Source organism: Apium graveolens, chromosome 10 (assembly GCF_009905375.1).
Source record: "Apium graveolens cultivar Ventura chromosome 10, ASM990537v1, whole genome shotgun sequence".
NCBI classification, from domain to species: Eukaryota; Viridiplantae; Streptophyta; class Magnoliopsida; order Apiales; family Apiaceae; genus Apium; species Apium graveolens.
Genome location: NC_133656.1, coordinates 239774973 through 239795351, shown reverse-complemented (window position 1 = coordinate 239795351; position 20379 = coordinate 239774973). Strand labels below are relative to the sequence as shown.

Genomic DNA, 20379 nt, shown 5'->3' with positions numbered 1-20379 from the left:
AATTTTATTTGAAAATTGTTTATTTTAGTTCATTTTAATAAAAAAAAATTGACTTATAAGTAAAATTAATCAAACACTTATATAACTTATAAGTGTTCTTCTACTTATCACTTAAAACTCACTTATTCATTTTAAGTGATAAGTTACTTATTTTAAGATTTTCCAAACGGGCACATAATGCACTTAAACTTTTTTTGGGCTCTCTTGAGTCTGGATGCTTCTTCTCAATCCGGACTAAGAGGCCGGTTTCAGACCCCGAGTGCCATACCTTGCTGAAGGCGATTCATGAGAGAATCACAATTTTTTTAATTTAAGAAAGTATTAACAAACCGGCCGAGAAATTTAATAATATTCTATTTACGATTTTAGTAGAATTTTATATCGTAATTGATGTTTGAATAATATCAGAACTATCATTTTCTTTTTTTATGATTGTATTAAGAATATACTTATATTCTAATAAAATATAATTTTAACTGTCTATTTTTAATTATATCAGTTTAACGGTTGAGATTATTTTGGCGTTATTTTTTATCGCCGAGCCTTTTGTAGGGCAGGCTAATATACGGCTTCGAGTTGTTCAGTAAATTCATTGCTTAATGATGACAGTTTCTGTGACTGATGAGATTTACCATCCATGGCTTGTTTTGTGCGACTTCTCGTATGACGGAATATTCTTGCCGAACCCGTTCACCGAGAATATGCAGAAAATTATCCGAACATGAACATGAGCAGGGACGGAGCCAGAAATCCGAGTTTGGGGGAGCCAAGTATTTTTTCTGAGTTAACTGATATATATTTTTAGTTTATACGATGAATGGATTTGGATATGATGAATTGAATGATGATTATTAAGTATTTGCAATATTTGGACCTACTGTGTCAGTTTATATAAATTATTTCCTAATTTCCTAGACAGTTATTTCTCAATTTTATTGACAATTATTACATTTTCACTGAAACAGAGCAATTCATTTACTTTCCTGATAAATCAAGCTATGAAACAATGTTTTGTACAACCAACCATTAGTCTAATTTATCCGACAGGCATTGTTAAAAGAAGATTAAAGGGGATTTTTAATTTGCGCAACTATATCTATATTTAAACGACAACACAGTTTAATTAATAAAAGGTTCCTACATTAGAAATAAGCAACCAAAATTTCAGAAATGCGGCAGCCTACATCAAACCAGCAATACTCCAGCAAGGGGTATAAGAACTGGCATATACAATAAATTGTATCTATTCAGTAGCAAATCAAAACTCAGCCAATCTAGAGCAAACATGAAGAAGGCTTTTGAACTAGTTAAAGAACAAATACATATCATAAAATAACCATTTCCGTACAACTTAGTCCTCGTCCATAGGTCCAGCAGGCTGTTGATCTCTCCTTGGACCACCTGCTGGTTTTGCCATTATAATCTACATGGAATATAAGACAAATTAAAAGTTGCTAGTTAGGGAAGCACGGAGCTTTTTAGGAAATGGGAGACAGTGAAAGACTAAAGGTACCTGGTCTACTCGTAAAACAGTGCAGACAGCATCAGCAGCATATTTAAGTGCAAAAAACCTGCAAGGGAAACAGGAGTATAATAAAAGCATTTCAAATTATTAATTACTGCTCTTATCAAAGGCTGATGCTGAGCTAAGTCAAAACCAATCTTCAAGTAGAGTTTAACCAAAATCAATAGAAAGCTTACTTGGTGACATGTAGATCCCAAATATTCATGGTGGAGATATCCTTACAGGCACCCTCTTCCAAATCAATGCCAACTTTGGTGTTTCCGGCTGCATGTTCGGCATACAATGTAGATATGATCTCCATGGCATTAAGCCCAGCATTCTCTGCAAGTGTTTTAGGTATCATCTCAAAGCTTTCCGCAAATTTCGCGATAGCATACTGGTCCAATCTGCAAAATAGATAAAAGTTAAATCCTGATACGGTCTGGCAGACATTACTGAAACTGCATTTCATGAAAATTTATCTAGTATCAAAACAGATATTACAGGAAAACAAGTGTGTGGTTTTTAAGGCCGTCATTGTGGTACTTAAAAATAAGTTTACCAGCTATCTAATTAAAGAGTACAATTTCACATTTAGTATATAAGCAGTAGTGCACTACACATAAACTCTACAGTAAGTGAAGATGTCAAAGTTTCACTTGGCATGAAGTCACAATTAGTAAATCAGAAAGATAAACGCACCCTGTCTCTTTAAATGAAAATTCTTTTAGTCTCCTTGCCAACTCGATTTCTGTGGCAGCAGCTCCAGGTACTATCCGACTGTCTCTGCACATTGCCTGATATAGAATGTCATGATAGTACAACTTATTTAAAAAGGCCCACAAATTCTGACAAAAATAAGTACTTTATTAGATATCCCAAAAATATATCACCTTGTAGGTATTTACACCGTCGTCAACTGCCCTTTCAAGGTCATCCAATATACTATCGGTGCTACCTCTTAGGAGCACTGTAGATACTGAGTTACCACCTTCTTCATTTCTCACAACAGTGACCTTTAAGATATTGGTTGGTAAAATCATAAAAGAGAAAATAATATAAATAAACAGAAAAATATAATGCACTCCATACCCTGGCACCACCGATTTCTTCTACCGAGACAGAATCAGCATATCCAAGATCGTCAGGGTTAGGCTGCCCAAGCTTCAACTATAGAAAATAAATAAGGCATTAGATAACCAGCCAAAAAAATGCAGAACAATGAAAATACTAATATAGACTTACCATGGCAACAGCGCCAGTAGTACGACAAAATCGCCTTAGTTCAAACTTCGAGTTGATTTTTAACACCATAAGTCTACAAGTAGGTTGAAATGAGTAAGAAGTAAACTTCTGATATTCAGAGAGTACCCAAGATACTTTCATAATACATGCATAACTACTATAGATCTAACTAGTAACTAGAATACCAGATATCAGTCAGAGTAAAAAAATTCTAAGCAGCAACAGCATGATTTGATGTTCATCTCATATTCAGAGTACTTTCAGTCACGAAGAATTCATTTAACGTACCTATCTATGCTTAAAATAACTCAAAATTCGAGTTGTAGAACAAATAAAAATATCTACTGATCAATAATCCACACCAAATACCCTCCCATAAGGGCTTATTTGGATAGGGGGTTGGGAGGGGGTGGGTTGGGCTGGGAGGGGTTGAAATCATGCAACCCTCGTTTGAGAAGGAATTTAAACCAGGGATTGGGTTTCTGAGAGGTTGGGGACGGTTGGTAAAGGATTCTGATTCAACTGAAAAACGTGAGTACTCCAACACCTCAGGTGTTGTACTGTTATTATAACCTGCGACTGTGACGCTGACGATATACAGTGAAGAGACACGGTCACACTGATGGTACAAGTTGATGAGGATGGGGTCCACCATTTCAATGTCTAATTTACTCGTCCACTCACTTCTTCAGAAGGAATATATTTGTATGATTGAGTAACAATTATTCAAAAGGAAATAAATATAGATAGACCAGAAAGACCCCTCCATCTAAATTTACTTTTGTTTTAAAAAATTGAAAGTTGGATTATACTTACTATATTATTATTATGTTATATTCAAAATTTTATAAATTTTATGTTTTAGTGTTAAAATAAAAATTCTCTATTCAAATTAAATTTATTTTACAATAATTTTTTTTATTATAAAATTTATATTCAACCCCTCCCCTTGACCGTTTATCCAAAGGGAGATAAAGGGTTGAACCTCCCTTACTTAACCCTTCCATCCAAACAACGCAAGGGTTCAACCCATCCTAACTCAACCTAACCTAGTCCAATGCTTACCTTCTCAACCCCCTATCCAAATACACCCTAACAGCAAGGCAGGTTGTAAGAGCTTAATTTTGAGCTTTTGAAGCACTCTTTATATTCCTAATTATCCTTGTAAGTTACAGATAAAGTCACCACCATTATACCATCATCATCAAGAGAAATGGAAAGTGAAAGTTATTGATCCCGAATCAGTCAAAGATTGGTGGGATATGCAATCACTAAGCCGCACTTTCCAAAATGCTTCTAAAGGTTTTCTGACTTACGATAATATCAAGAGAGATTTTTAGTATCATATTGCCTACCTAAGCTTTGGAAGGGGAGGTAGGCCATTCGGGTGTGTCATAAGAGTCAGGTAGCAACTTATAAACATCAACCAAATTGTTGAACCGAGTTTGGTGCAACAAAGTCTTATTTATTCAGAGGACATGAGTCCTCTGAATCAGGACTGTGCCCTTCTTCCTTCAAAGGACATGGGTATTAATACGATCTTATATCACATGCACCATTTGTCCAGCTGACAACTTCAGTCACAACCATTGAGCTTTATGGTATAAAACATGCTAAACTGAATTGGTAAACTTTCCAACATTTCAACTATATCTGTTTAGTGTTCAACTAAATTCTACCTTAACAAATCCTACATAGTACTCCCTCCATCCCACCCATTCAGGTTGTGCACGGAGGACAAGGAAAGTGAAGAAAAAAAGAAGGCAAACACGTGCAATTAGTGGGACCTACTAATACTAACAGAAGGGATTGCCATTTTTTAATATGTTAGGAAAAGGGTGGCACATTCTGAAAAAAATATTTACTGAGTATCGTTTATATTAAAATACTTGGGGCATATCCAGTAACTTTCTTCCAAATACCAAATAGCAGAACAAACTTTATATAGATAAAATATACTTGTATCGCTCGCAGAAATGTAGTGCCATCTCCCCAACAGCTGCACCACTGACTATAACCTTGGCACCTGATTCTGCAACAGATTTAATAAGCTCCTCAACCTTTGCTTCTTCAGTTTTTGCATAATTCTCAAGCTGCAAGATATACAATGACAAAAATGTAACAAGAAAGTTATCATACAGACAAAAAATAACCAGTTGGCTTTCTGAATGGGACGTCAGCATTTGACCTACCTGTTCAGCACTATGAATAAGGACAGTTCCTTTTGTTTCAGTAGCAGAAGTGTCAACGCCGCTGACAAACACAGCTACCTGCAAATGTTAAAATTCTATAACAAAGCACTTTGTTCTCAAATGAGTGTGTGTCACATATCATACTAAAAATCAAAAGAACATGGTAAGCCTTCGCCACTTAAAGCTTAAATTGGAAGATATCCTCATACTTTTTGAAAAAATTTACTCTCATTTAACCCCTTTGACTTTGAACTGCCACTTACACCCATTTCACAACTAAAGTTGAACACATTTTACTCATATTTACAAAAATAACTTCTAGTTATAATTAAGTTGTATTTATAACACAAGCATACGTATTAGTTTGAATAATGTAATAACAAAACCTTGTGTTAACGATGAGTAAATGAGATTAGACAGAAGCATTACAGAGACCACAAGAAAGATGCAACTATAATGGTACTTGCCTTTACTTTCTCCATTCTCTTTATGCTCCCGACTGCATCATTCCTTAAAACCATACCTCTAACAATGGTGCAATTGTGTAGACCTCCACCCACAAGTTTTGCAACCCGGACGTTATCAACATTAAAGTTTGCTGGGTTCTTCGGGCAAACTTGTATGCAAGCCTACATGTTCAAATTATTACAAGATTAAAAAAAAATATCAGATGAGGTTTTGTACAAGTATTAGAAAGTAAACTTTGACTTGCATCAGCAATGAGAGAGCACAATATATCCTCCTGCCCGAATTGTTTGCTAGCCACTGCAGATTTCATCCGTAAGGTAACTTGGTCCTTGTTCCTAACATCCATGGTTTCAGAACCATCCTCGATCAACTCATTCAATATTTCGATTGTCTGCAAGAAAGTTTGAAAATTTACAAACTAACATAAAGTTGTACTATGCCTATTGAAAATAATAACAATATGTTATCACCCTTCAACCTTCTTGTTCCTCTGCCAGTGTGTATTTCAGGTTACAAGTATCTTTATCAAGGTTCATTTCTATCTAAATAAGATATGTTTTAGCTTATCAGGGGGTTGTTTTTAATTGCATTAACACTGAACATAACAGTTACAAACCTTATTAATCGCTTTTGTGTATCCAATGATGATCTCACTCGGGTGCAGCCCCATCCTTATAAGTTCCTCTGCATTCTGGAGGAGCTCTCCAGCAAACGAAATAGTCAAATTAGCTCCATCTCCAATTTCCTCTTGTTGGGCCTTCCCTGCCAAAACCAATAACTTGGCTGCAGGATGCTGAACTTCAAGTTCATTAACTATCGTGGCAGCATCGTTTGTGACAAAAAGTTTGTCCAGATGATTAATAACCATCTTATTCATACCTACAAACAAAAATCAATGTTAACTTCACAAATCAGATATCACTAGACCAACTAAAGAGTGCTAACAATTAACAACAAACTACACCCATGTCTAATCACTGTAATAAACATTAAACACCATACGGTGTCGATGAAACTTCCAGTTTAGTACCATCCACTACATTCCAAAATAATTTACACATCGTGCTTCTATGTCCATTACTAACTTACAACATCACACTCACAGATAAAATCCACCAAAGTCCATTACTAACTTACAACATCACACTCACAGATAAAATCCACCAAACAAACCATGAATTCATAATCATTAACAAACAACAACAAACCAACAAACACTACAAAACTTATAAAACGACTTCAATCATCCGAGAACCAAACATTCCAGTAATTCCTCTACATCACTACACAAAAACCAACAAACAATCGACACAATAATCACAATACTGAATATATGCAAACACCTAATCCATCTTCCAAACACATAATTCGCGATACAACTCAAATCCCACAAAAAAATAAAACAAAAATACACAATCATACTACAACCACAACTCTACTAAATCGTTATAATTGTTATAATAAAATTCATAGTTAGTCCGTAGTACGCAATTTAAACAGCATCACCAAATGTACCACAAACAACTAATCCATCTTCCAAACACATAACATAATTTGTCATATAATCCATATCTAAACATACACTCATACATAAACATCTCTACTACATATTATTATAATCGAACACCAGATAATTCTTAGTCAGTCGAAATACGTAATTTAAACCGCATCACCAAACGTACCGCAAACAACTAATCCATCTTCCAAACACATAACATAATTTGTATTTTGTCATATACTCCTAATCTGACATATACACATACATAAGCATCTCTACTATATATTATTATAATAGAACATGTAACTTAACTGCATCATTAAATATACACAAAAACTAATCCATCTTCCGAACATATACTTTTGTCATATAATTTAAATCTAACATACACGCATATATAAACATATCTACTATAGTATTATTCTTATCATTATAACTGAATCATTAGTACGTAATTTAAACCGCATCACTAAATGTACGCAAACAACTAATCCATCTCACAAACACATAATTTGTCATATAAATTAAATCTAACAAACACACATACATATACATTTCTACCATATTATCATTATAATCAGACATTCGAACATGAGATAATTCGTAGTCAGTCGATAATACAAAATTAGAGCTACACAAGTATATTAAATCTAACATACACACATACATACACATCTCTACTATATTATTATTACATTCGAACACGAGATAATTCGTAATTAGTCGATAATACGTAACTAGAGCTACACAAGTAAAATTAAATCTAATACATACAAATCTCTACTATATTAATTATAATAATCGAACACGAGATAATTCGTAATCAGTCGATAATAGGTGCTACACAAGTAAAATTAAAGCGAGATCTGGAATGTCATAGTGAATTAACTAACCATTAGGACCGAGTGAAGTTCTGGTGATAGTAGAGAGCTGTTTACAAGCATCGATGTTTTTTAAAACAGCCTCGTCGAGACCAGAGAGATGCTTGTGACCTTCCTTAAGCATGCTTTGAATCCCATACGATTGCGATGATAATCCCATTGTTGATTGAGAGACTGAGAGAAAGAAAGATGAGAGAGAGAGAGAGAGCGAGAGAGAGAGAGCGAGAGAGAGATTTGAGAGAGAGAGAGAGAGAGAGAAACCCTAGGAAATAAAGTGAGTGATTTGAGTTGCAGGGAGAGTGAAGAGAGAAACCCAAATGAAAAGCCCTAAAAATGCTACTTGAGCGGCCTCTCCTTTCCTATTTTTTTTTATTTTACACGGTATATTTATTTGGATTAAATTTATATTCTTAAAATTAATTATAAAAAATAAAACATTTATAAAATATATTTCTAGATAAATTTTATAAGAGTAGAAATAATAAAAACCATAATAAATATATTATAAGGTAATATTATGAATATGCAAATGTAATTTTTTCTAAATAATCGTACTATATATGGCTATGAATTATTGAAAAATATTAGAAATTGGTCCCAAATTTTTCCAAATACTTTTTTTTGCCAAATTTAAAGCAGATTTTATTAATAATTTGAAAAAGATTCAATCAGGACAAACCCCCAACCGTCAATGATAACATTAATCTATATAAATGATCATTAATTTATGTCCAATGTTAATTGTCCAATGTTACCAAAATGGAACAAACACATCTCAGCCGTCCATGTTTCTAAATCTCAAGACACCCCATATACAAGGGGACGACTGGGGCCATTAGTAATTTAAACAATCCAATCATTCACCAATAAAAATTTACCAAGAGTTAGGATGAAGAGGTACAAGCCCCTAAAATAAATTTACCAGGAGTTAGGATGAAGAGGTAAAAGCCCCTAAAATCCTAAATTTAGGAGCCTATAAAAGGCCCCAAAAAAGGGGTTTTAGGGGTTGGAAAATATTTACTTGTTCTCTACACATGTACACACACCACTACATATGTATTTGAATAGCCCCTTCTTTCTTCTTCTTCTCCTTCAAGAAACCTCATTCTCATTCTTGCACCGGAGTTGCCGCGGGGACGGGACCGGACGACCCCCCTCCGGTCCCGTTTTGCGGAAGACCCCACGCTGCAGCTTAAACACACAACTCCTGCCACGTATATTGGGCTCGAGCTCGAGGAAAGAGAGGAGAAGACCGAGAAAGAAACAGATTTATCATTGGCGCTAGAAGGAGGGGTCGAACCTCCGACTCGGTGGTGTCACACTCGGTTGTGCCATTCTACCCCAAAATCTGGAAATATTAAGGTTAACACCCCCACTTTCTCTTAGATTTATTTTTCGTATCGTTCATACCTTAAAACCATACATATCGTTGTATTTGTGGTACTTTTGCCTATTTTACCCTAAAAATGACCACAAGGAAAAGGAAGACAACAATCTATGGACTGGTTCAACCCATTATCGTCCCACCCAGGGATGGTGAGATGGAGGAGATAGAAGAGGGCCCCCCCATAACCCGTGCTTCGTCTCAACAACTCCATCCAGGAGACCAAAGAATAACTATTGAGAAAGCTGCCCATAAGTATGTTGAGACTTCCGCAAACCCTTAAGAAAGTATGACACCGGGGCAGATTCAGACAACTGTGAGCTTATGGAAAGAAAAGAACCACCGTGAACCTGAAACCCACCCAGGGGATCCAAAAGAGCATTATGGGGAATCCCGCGGATCAGTCCTGGACCGAATTTCCAAGAACCTGAAGAGGCCACCTGAAGACGTCCGGGACGAAATCCGGAGAGCGCGCTCCGATACCGGATCCGAAAGGAGGAGAAAGCCAAGCCCAATGCTAACATTGAAAAAAAAAATCCAGGAAGAGGAGGCAAAGCTGAAAAAGAAGACGTGCAGAGTTCACGTCTCCTCAGATTCCGAGCCGAAAAAGGAGTCCAAACAAGAGCATATGGTCCGGGCTCTCCGGGACCTCAAGAGGAAAGTCGAGGGAGACATGGAAGTTGGAGCAGCAGCCACCCCTTTCACCAGAAGGCTAGAATCCACTCCTAGAGAATCCGGACTTAAGCACTTTAACCTTGATGCATTCGACGGGCTGGCGGACCCCGAAGAACACCCGAACTACTTTGAGCAGATATTGAATATCTATGACTACGGTGACCTCACGAGGTGTCGTTTCTTTGCATCAACACTTAAGAGATGAGCTCATAAATGGTTTAGTAGAATTCCATCCCGAAGCATTGACTCGTGGAAAGACTTCCAAGAAACATTCATAAAGTCGTGCAAACCGTATGAATGAGCTACATATGTGCCATTTGGAGACCATCCAACAAAGAAGCAAGGAATCGCTCCCCGAGTTTATCAAGAGATTTCAAGAAGCAGTCAACCAACTCTCCAATCTGGAAGAAAAGGAAGTTGTTAATATCTTCCGGAGGAACCTCCACCCGGTTTCTTACGAGGGCTATGTCAAGGACCTGATCCACAGAGAGCCCCAAAGCCTTGCCCCGGCCTATGTACTTGCCTCGAAATTTATAAAGGAGAATGATTTCCTAAAGTCGATGAAAATGAACAGGAGAATCCACGATGAAGACGAGTCCCCGGAGAGGCGCTCATCGTACAAGAGAGAGAGAAAATGTTCAAAGTAGATAGACAGAACAACTATATTCAGCAATCCCGGGAAACCCCACCCAAGAGCGATTATTCAGCTCCAAAAAAGAACCAAAGAAAGCCAATAAGCAAGAAAGACCCGAAACCCGAGCCCGCGTGGACCCCCCTCAACCGGTCCCAGGAAGACATTATGAAAGAAGTCAAATGAAAGCCTTTTTACTGCCCTCCAAAGCCCCTTCTTGCTCCTCCGGAGAACAGAGCAAGGGAAAAGCATTGTGGGTACCATGAAGACCACGGGCACACAACCGAAAACTGTTTCTCTTTTAAAATATTTATAGAAGACCCGATTAAAAAGGGAAACATGAACCAGTACTTACAGAGGAAGTCAACACACAAGGTCAAAGCCCCAGGGAGCGAAAGACACGTGGTGAACGTCGTACTTGGAGGTACTTCCACGCCACCCCGAGCCTAGATATGGACAACGATGCCATGATAATCCAACCCTATGAAGATGAGCCAATCTCTTTCTCGTATGCCGACTACGGAGGACTGGACCCCGGGCACAATCAAGCGTTGTTGGTAAGCCTAGACGTGGCAGATAATAAGGTGAAGAGGATTCTGGTTGATAACGGCTCATCTTCTAACATCATCTTTGAACAAACCCTTAACAAGATGAAGTTAGGACACCAGTGCATGGATCCCTGCCTCGAAGATCCCCTCTATGGCTTTGGAAATTTCATGATTCCCATCCGTGGAGTAATTTATCTTCCTGTCATCTTCGGAATGGCACCCCAACAGGTATCCCATATCATGAAATTTTATGTCATAAGTGTAGCTTCATCGTACAATATGATTCTAGGGAGACCAACCATGACCAAACTCCGGGCCATTCCCTCCACGAGCCACCTAAAACTCAAGTTTCCTACCCCCAGTGAAATTGGCGAAATCATAGGAAATAGGGACATGGAAAACAGATGCTACAGGCAAGCTCTGATCATGGCCGAGACCGAACCTGAGAACGGGAAGAAGGCAATGTCCCTACCCAAGGGACAAAGCCGCAAGAAGCACCGCGAGCACCTGAGGAAGAGGAAAAAGATGGATGTAAATGTCATTGAGGACTCGGGCTACAGCGTAACCAACGCAGATGCCCATATCCAAACATTTGTGGAAGTCAAAGGGAAAACTAAGGTCGAGCCAGCTGTCCAAACAATGGAAATTGAGTTAGATCCCGGGAACCCACCCGGAGGTTAAAGATTGAAAAGGGACTTGAAATCACCTTTCAGAAGGATCTAATTCTTCTACTGAACGATTATGCTGACGTGTTTGCGTGGAGCCCATAGGATATGCTCAGAATTGACGAGTCTGTGGCCATGCATAGTTTGGATGTACATCCCAAACAAAAGTTCATTTAGCAGAAAAGAAGGAACTTGGTTCCAGAACGACAACAAGCCATCGACGAAGAAGAAAAGCTCCAAACTTCGCCTTGAAGAAAAAACTCAGAGGGTGTTTGATATTTGTGATTGCGTAAAGAATTAAGAAAATAAAGGAGGCGGGTATTTATAGAAGAAATGAAGGGTAAAAACCCACTCAATCGTTGGAAAATCATGTCCACTCGAGGAGGACACATGGCGCGATCCTGGCCTTCCGAAAAGTAACCGCAACAGTTAATGATTACATAGTTGTAATGATTTAACAGGCACGACTTTTGAGTAGAGAAAGAGGGGAAAAACTGCAACGTCTGGATATATACATATACACTTATATATATATATATACACAAAGAAATTATTATCAACATGACGGACTCATCAAATCATATCAACAATATCAAGAACAAAAATTCATATTTTAATTTATAAATAATACGAAATAAAATAAGTAAACCAGAAAAATACCTTGATTTCTGGGCAAAAACAAATGGTTGATTCAGAAAGAAGATTTCAAGAGCTTCGTTTTGATATGCTGCACGCCCGAATCGGAGTTCGATAACGCCTTCGTTCATACGTTTGATTCTCAAGAACGTATCGTTTTTAGGGTTTTTCTCTGTAATTACTATATTTTTAATGGTTGTAAATGGATAAACGAATAAAATTAAATAAAAAATATGCTATTTATATTTACGGAATATTGGTTCGTTCTGGATCGTTTTGGATCGTTAAATTAGTTGCTTAGCCCCTAAGTAACTGCATAAACGAGTATTGAATCGATAAATTAGTTACTTAGCCGCTAAGTAACTGCAAAAACGATCCAATTTAGTACCCGTACCGGATAATTATCCAAACCGGGCTTCTTATAAAACACTTCATACGAAAATAATGTAAGAATATCTCGTCTTTCAAAAATACGGGTTTTGTTGATTCACCGAAATGATTATTGTCTCGAAAATCTTGCGCCGGGCCGCACACGGGTCAAACCGTAATCCGGATTGAAAAAGTCAAAATACGGAAAATGTCCGGAATTATCAGATTAGGTTAGGAAGGAGTTTTCGGAAGAGTTTTGGGCTGTAAAAATGTAAAAACGGTTGAAGTCGGATGATTACCGGCCTTATAAAATAATTTTGTAATTATTCATAAAATAATTTGGTAATTATTCAGAAAATAATTAATAAATTCACAAATCAATATAAAATCATTTAACAGCCCAAAAATTACCAGAAAAATACCATAATTATCTATATTTTATTCTAGTCATAATAAAATTAACAAACTTATATTGTATCACATATAAGCATTCACATATTCACACCAATCATCAGATAATTCATCAAAAATCACATAATAATCATATAAGAATTACTTATTAATAAAAATAATTACACGCGATATCCCAGATGTTACATCGTTCCCCCCTTAAAAGGATTTTGTCCCCAGAATCATACCAAGGATCAGATAATGATATATTCAAGTATCTCACTTCCACTTTCTCAGGTTGATCTTTCAACCCTACAACTTTTCATAAACTTTTACTCGCAGCATCACTCACTACTTAACAGCCTCTTATTGGCATCATAATCCATCCGATGCTCATATAATTCAACTCAAGTCTCCATTTTATATATAATGGAGCTAAATTATTCTTCTTGAGTGTACACGTATAAATACCTTGTGAATCTGCTAAAAGCGTGTCGGTGAAACCAACTTACTTACACTTATCCTGACTATTTTACTGTCTCAAAAGGACTAGCGTAATTCTTACTAATTATCCTTTCTTCGTAATTCTAGTAATTCGTGCTCATGAACGTTTGTAATAGCTACCGGTTATTGAACCTCATTACCACATGTTTCTCTATTTTGTTAACTTAGTTCATAATCGCTTCTAATCGCATTCCAAGCTCTTTAATTAATCGTTCTTTTAATCTCCTCGTCCATCTGCAAATGATATACTGAACCATGGCGTATTCGATTTCTAACGTTCTCGAGATTACTCGAATTAAGGAGAAAATCTCGACTGAATATGACTGACCCACAAACTTATCACCATATTTTATTTTCCTTGAATCACAATCGAGGATGTTTATCGAGCGAAGATCTTTTACCATTTTAAAGAAAGTACACTAACCTGGAGGCATCACCGACATATTTTTAACCCATATCATCATTTATTTTGATTTTAAGGAGTTCTCATACGAAACTGAGCGCAATGCTTTCCTTGGCGTCTAATCACATATAACGTTTATTCTTTCCTTATGCCATACTATCAGAAAATTTTCTTTGACATCTATGTCTCGTATCATACCTTCGGAGTACCTTGAATCTCTTGAGTTATCATTGTTCAACCAGATTCCTATCTTTTTAGTTCTGCTTTACTTAATATCCGTTCATCTAGGAGTAGTACATACCATTCTTGTTCGACATAATTTATCGTATTCTGAATACTCTCGTCAAATTTTAAATCACCCCATATTGATTATCTACAATTAGTTTATGGATCTGATGACGTACCGCCATTTCTTCAAGCAGCGACTAACCCACTTATGGGATAAACTGTTTATTACTAAATGAAAATGATCAGATTTAAATTAGTTGATTTAAATTACTAAATGACGTTCATCCGGATCTGTTTATTACAAATTAGTAATGTTTTCTTTGTTAATATATTCATTTCGTGTATGTGATATGTCGTGTAACTTTAAATTACAATATTTTTTTTAAAATATTAAATTTTAACTAATTGACTCCCCGATCAATAAGCCATACAAAATCATGAATTAGATGAGAATTTTGGAAAAGACTTTCATTTATAGAAAAAGACTCATGGTCAAGTCCTATGAAATTTATTTTGTATCTATCTTTTATAAAATTATATGTAAAATATATATATTCATATAATTTAAATAAATTTATTAAAATATTTAATTTTTTCGTATACTTTCATTTTGTATCATGTTTGTTTTGCAAAAGAACCCACACTACGTTTAACCACACAACTCGTGTCACGTGTACTGTGCTCGAGCTCGAGGAAAGAAAGGAGTTGACCGGGGAAGAAACAGAATTATCAATATGTTTTCGAAAAAGATCATAAGCATATGGGCTGTTGCTTTGTTAGAAATGTTATGTTTTTGACAAAGATCATAAGCATATGACTGGGAAAACAATCACCACAATAGAATTAGGTAGAAAATTGGCAAATGTGTTACAAGTGATGGATGCTTGATACTTCCCTTATCTAATGGAAGCCATTAGGAAATTACAAAATGAATGAAAAACAGAGATTCACAGTAATGTTAAACCAGAGTTTAACATCATTAAACCTTCTGTTGGACTACAATGCATGCATGAATCTAGAGAAGAACTGCAGAAATACAGACAAGGTCTTCTCTTTATTTAAAGCAGTGAGTCCTCAAGCTTCCCAGCCTCGAAGGACTGTAGCCCGAGCTACGCGATTAACTCCAAGGGTAAAAGCTCCCATACGGAGATCACAGCTGTGTGTTTTGCACATCTCTTTGACATCTTTGAACCCATTGGTCATGTAAGTCTTGAGCTCTGTGTTCACTTTGTCCTCGGTCCACATAAATCCTTGTATGTTCTATGAGGTACGAAAAATGGCCACAATCAGTATAAGAGGATAGCAATGTAACAAGAAACCAGGGCAGTGTAATGCTGCATTCTTGTGAAGAGAAATAACATACCTGAACCCACTCAAAATAGCTAACTGTGACTCCTCCGCCATTAGCAAGGATGTCAGGTAGAATAACGACGCCTTTCTTTTTCAAGATCTGTAGATTAGGACACTGGTCATGCCACTGTATGAATTTATAATTTGTGTACAACTTCGGACTTCAGACATGAACTAACCTCATCAGCCTCGGGATCAGTTGGGTGGTTAGCCGCTTCAATAATGAATTTGGCTGTGATATCATTTGCATTCTCCCTTCATATAGACAAAAATGAACAATAAGGCATCCTTGTTTTCCTTTTTAATTGATATTGTGGTGACAATAAGAGAATGAGAGAACAAGCTTGTTAGATAAGAACCTATTGATCACCCCCCCGAGTGCTGCAGGGATAAGAACATCACAGTCTTCCACCAAGATTGAATTGGCATCAATTGAATCTCCACCATGGAAACCTTTCACTCCACGATTTTCTTTGACGTGCTTGACTAGGTTTGGAATGTCAAGGCCTTTACTGTTCTTGATTGCACCAGTTATATCACTTACTGCAACAACTTTTCCACCCTTTTCATGTATGAATTGAGCAGCCCAGGAACCTACATTCCCGAATCCCTGAGAAACGAGTAAAATTCATTAGCATGATATGTTCACTAACTATATTCTCTTCTTAGACTTCTTTGCTAACAATGGGGTATTGCAACTGCAATCTGTCCTGTAGATCTTAACCAATAACCAATCTCTTACGTTTAATCAGTAACTAACCTGTATAACGAATCGTTGTCCAGAAATGCTCTTTCCGTGCTCATTGAGTAAGGCTTCTGTTGCAAATAGCACTCCCCTTCCGGTAGCAGCATCTCTACCTAGGGATCCACCAAGATCCTGATATGAACAAACAGCTGTTTTTGTTAGTAAACCAGTTTTTGTTTTATTAGCCGCGGCAAATAAGAACTTCAAAGAAAGATGAAGATGTTAATATGTAAATTATAAGAATGCAGTATTCTTGGATGCTTACTATAGGTTTTCCAGTTACTACTGCTGGTGAGTAGCCATGAAACTTTGAGTATTCATCTAGTATCCATGCCATTGTCTGCTTAGCCACAAGGAAATAAAAATTATTAATTTCAACAATCATAAACCTTGACCAAAATTAGCTTGATGCAAATACTTTAAGGCGCATTATTTGAATATCTTAGCAAAAACTAATTCTGCAGACCTGTGGATTTGTTCCCATATCAGGTGCAGGAACATCTGTATGGATCCCAATTAGATCATGTATCTTTTGCGTAAAAACTCTGGTTAGTCGTTCTAGCTCAGAAATGCTCAGCTCCCCCGGATTACATCCAATCCCTCCTTTAGCACCGCCATAAGGTATGTTAGCTACTGCTGTTTTCCATGTCATAAGTTGTGCTAAAGCATTCACCTCATCAGGATCAACCTACAAACATTCGTCAACCCAATTAGATTCAGAATGATACTTAAATTTGTACTTCAAGACCGATGACAGGCAGGTAATGACCTGCATTACTCAACCAAATAGAATGTGACCGATTTAGAACACATGAACACAAATTCGACAATTTATCAGAAATATACAGAGAAACAAGAAGAATGAAGTTCGGTGACAAAACCTCATTTTCCCCTGGAAAATTACCTCTGGATGGTATCTAATTCCTCCCTTCATGGGACCTCGAGCATTGTCATGTTGAACCCTGAATCCTACAAAAGACGCTAGAGTGCCATCGTCTTTAGGTATGGTACATTCCACCTGCAATTTTGTGTTCATGTGAGCAAGATATAAACAACAAAGTTGTGGTTAAACTCCAAAAAATCTGCTATTGTAGCACCAACCTTGATTTCCCTAAATGGGATAAGTAAACTCTTTTCGAGCTTTGAGTCCAGCCCCAACAAGCGAGCTGCTAGCTTGAAATTTCTGTTGGTGGCAACCAATGCATTCATCTTCAGAAGAGCAGTCTGAGCAGCCTGATCGGAACTAGAAATTTAGACTTCTTACTATTGTATTTAGATCGTGGAACTTAATGCAAGCTTGTAATAATTTGCTTCTATAAACAAATGTAACTTCGAGTAAGATGCGGAGAAACGTCTCTTACAATCAAATATTTATAGACAGGTCACAGGTGAGCTGGATGGAACATGGAGAGGTTGTGACAATGTCAAACTAGATGAAATGAGTAATATTACACAGATAACACATGTCAATCTTAGCCAAAATAGTCTTTAAAAACAGGTCAATGAAAATTTCTATTTTGTGTCCCTCATCTTCTTCTTGTGACAATTTTAGGCATGCCTAATTACTAATATAAATAATACTAGAGGCTGCTGTGGAAGTTAGGCTTTGCGATTTCTCTTCTTTTAGGCTTTGCAGCTTTTCTGGACTCGAAAGGCCAAAACAGAACTAGAATTCTAATATTTTCCCTAAACATGATAAGTATGCTGCATAAGCATTATAGTTCCTTGAGTTATGTCTGTTACAAACCAAATAACAGCAACTAACTTCAGCTAATGTGGATCGACAATTTGTCTACACCAAATCTGTACTAAATCCGGGGTGAAGAGCCCTGCTCTCGGGCCCTCTTAGCAATGCTGTCACGATACCTTACAGGCTTAAGTCGTTTCCAGTAGTCGCGTGCCAATTTTTTCTAGGAATCTAAGATAGTAATTACTGCCTTAATCTGATTAATTCTAAGTTTACGCGTAGGAGCTGTACTGATATTTCTATTGCCAAGGTATCTGTAGTACAAAACAAGATAATTCTCCCAGCTATACATCTATCTGTCAGGATCAAGTTAAATATGTTGAATTGGACTTTGAGGTATAAATTCTGATGCAGACATTTTCATATACATGGAGTCTACATGGAGACAGCACCCTAGTAACCAAGTAACAGACTTTTCTTCTATGCTACTTAATATAGGTTGGGAACTTTGACATTATCCTGATAAACTCTACAAGAAGACTATTCAACAATATTATTATCATCCGAGAATTTTATAATACTCCCTCGTGATCCTTTAAACTAAGGCCTAATTTAAAATCTAACACAACCTGCAGTAATTTTCTCATATTTTTATCCTATGTGTGCAGGATCTCCTCGTCTCCTACACGTTCAGGTCGTTCCCTTCCCCTTCTATTAACACGTAAAATTGCATATACACGTTCAGGTCGTTCCCTTCCCCTTCTATTAACACGTAAAATTGCATATACAGTATGGCAATCATGCAATTAATCACAGTTCACATCATTGTGAAACAAAATGCAGGAAGAGAGATTAAAACAATGTCATATCTGAAGTTACCTTATCGAAAATCCAACGAAGAGTTTCTTGTCAGAGATGATTGATGATCAGAACTCCTTAGTGAATGGTAAGTACAAGGTTCTCAAACCCGAAACTACAAATTTATACACTGGTACTAGAATAAGTAGGCCTGAAACAAGAATCGAATGATGCTCGTAAATCTACATAAATATTATATTCTCGAGCTTTCTTATGCATGAATATTGCAGAGCTGCAGAGGTAGAGAGAATTCGAGATATCGATATCTAGTGGGAGGATGAATAAGAGAGAGTGTTTGCAGTGAAGAATATAAATGGAACAAGTGCGGATCGAGTGACGTCGCTAGGCACCATTAGGTACTGATCATTTCCGACACAGAATATAAACCTCCTCAGACTTCCACTATCCTTCTTCCTAACCACACTTGCTCTGTTTCTGTTTGACACACAACTCTTTTGCTTGCGTTAGGACTTGCATCAATGCATAAGTATTTGATTATTTGAGGAAAGAGTTTCTATTTAGAATTGTAATTGTCTACTAAGGGTCTTGAACACTTTAATTTTTACATTTTTAATCGCTTTTGTGATGATGTACTGATGTACAAACACTGTAATCTTAACATTTCAATCGTTTTTGTGACGATGTACAAAGACAACATTCAAGCGAACTCATACGATATACATTTCTTTGATATTATTCAGTAGTAGCAAAGAAAGTGTATAATGAGTATCGCATAACTATAAATTATGTCGATAGTAATTAATAGTAAAGAAAATATGTAATAAACAACGCACGACTGCAGATTTTGTCGATCGGTAGCAACGAAAATGTGTAACAAATAGTGCATGATTACAAATTTTGTTTAGATGTATACGCCATTTTTATTCTCCGAAAATTTTATGTTTTCTTTTTTACATATTATTTACTCTTGTTTTTGGATGATCCTCTTACCTTGTAATATTCCATATGTTGCAAATTGAACAACCTTATAAAATTTTATATTTTCTTTTATGTGCTATTATCGAGTAATAGCAAAGAAAGTGTATAATAAGTAGGGCATAATTATAAATTTTGTCGATAGTAATTAGCAGCAAAGAAAATGTATAACAAACAGTGCATGACTACAGATTTGGTCGATAGAAAGCAAAGAAAATGTATAATAAATAGTGTTGGAGATGTTTACAACATTTTTTTATTCTCCAAAAAAAATTATGGTCTTTTTACATATAATTTACTCTATTTTTAGATGATTCTCTTACCTTGTAATTTTTCATATGTTGCAAATTGAACAACCTTATAAAATTTTATGTTTTCTTTTCTTTGCTATTATCCATTAGTAGCAAAAAAAGTGTATAATGTGTAGGACATAATTATAGATTTTGTCGATAGTAATTAGCAGCAAAGAAAATGTATAACAAACAGTGTATGATGACAGATTTTGTCGATAGAAAGCAAAGAAAATGTATAATAAATAGTGTTGGAGATGTTTACAACATTTTTTTATTCTCCAAAAATATT

The 20379-nt window shown here is 36.4% G+C and overlaps 2 protein-coding genes across 4 annotated transcripts; both read right to left on the bottom strand.

The window, feature by feature from the left end:
* Window positions 1-1118: 1118 nt before the first annotated feature.
* LOC141690079 (T-complex protein 1 subunit theta) lies at window positions 1119-8127 on the bottom strand. The gene is made up of 13 exons (XM_074494683.1): window positions 7801-8127; window positions 6026-6288; window positions 5654-5800; window positions 5405-5570; window positions 4942-5015; window positions 4709-4842; window positions 2750-2822; window positions 2597-2674; window positions 2398-2520; window positions 2207-2301; window positions 1702-1911; window positions 1514-1571; window positions 1119-1423 (listed from the first exon to the last, which is right to left on the bottom strand). Exons 1-13 carry the CDS (start codon window positions 7946-7948, stop codon window positions 1352-1354), a joined length of 1641 nt encoding a protein of 546 aa, XP_074350784.1. The 5' UTR covers window positions 7949-8127; the 3' UTR covers window positions 1119-1351.
* A 6908-nt stretch (window positions 8128-15035) lies between these two features.
* LOC141690310 (glutamate dehydrogenase B) lies at window positions 15036-19344 on the bottom strand. 3 transcript variants are annotated; one of them, XM_074495042.1, is made up of 10 exons: window positions 18883-19344; window positions 17418-17559; window positions 17221-17334; window positions 16783-17004; window positions 16582-16656; window positions 16332-16448; window positions 15931-16181; window positions 15751-15826; window positions 15585-15671; window positions 15036-15481 (listed from the first exon to the last, which is right to left on the bottom strand). In XM_074495042.1, exons 2-10 carry the CDS (start codon window positions 17523-17525, stop codon window positions 15296-15298), a joined length of 1236 nt encoding a protein of 411 aa, XP_074351143.1. In that variant the 5' UTR covers window positions 17526-17559; window positions 18883-19344; the 3' UTR covers window positions 15036-15295. The 3 variants fall into 3 exon arrangements, with proteins under 3 accessions (XP_074351143.1, XP_074351142.1, XP_074351144.1); XM_074495041.1 differs by having other exon boundaries at window positions 17418-17549; XM_074495043.1 differs by lacking the exon at window positions 18883-19344 and adding an exon at window positions 17678-17816 and having other exon boundaries at window positions 17418-17549.
* Between the last annotated feature and the right edge of the window lie 1035 nt (window positions 19345-20379).

What these genes read in the sequence shown, in the direction of transcription:
- LOC141690079 (XM_074494683.1), bottom strand. Translation starts at nt 7,948, where the DNA reads ATGGGATTATCATCGCAATCGTATGGGATTCAAAGCATGCTTAAGGAA. An exon ending in CATTTCTGCGAGCGATACAA is followed by an intron (nt 2,823 to 4,708) that starts GTATATTTTATC and finishes ACCTACTTGTAG; the next exon opens with ACTTATGGTGTTAAAAATCA. An exon ending in AAGAAATCGGTGGTGCCAGG is followed by an intron (nt 2,521 to 2,596) that starts GTATGGAGTGCA and finishes AATATCTTAAAG; the next exon opens with GTCACTGTTGTGAGAAATGA.
- LOC141690310 (XM_074495042.1), bottom strand. Translation starts at nt 17,525, where the DNA reads ATGAATGCATTGGTTGCCACCAACAGAAATTTCAAGCTAGCAGCTCGC. An exon ending in TCCCATTTAGGGAAATCAAG is followed by an intron (nt 17,335 to 17,417) that starts GTTGGTGCTACA and finishes ACAAAATTGCAG; the next exon opens with GTGGAATGTACCATACCTAA. An exon ending in GACAACGATTCGTTATACAG is followed by an intron (nt 16,182 to 16,331) that starts GTTAGTTACTGA and finishes CTCGTTTCTCAG; the next exon opens with GGATTCGGGAATGTAGGTTC.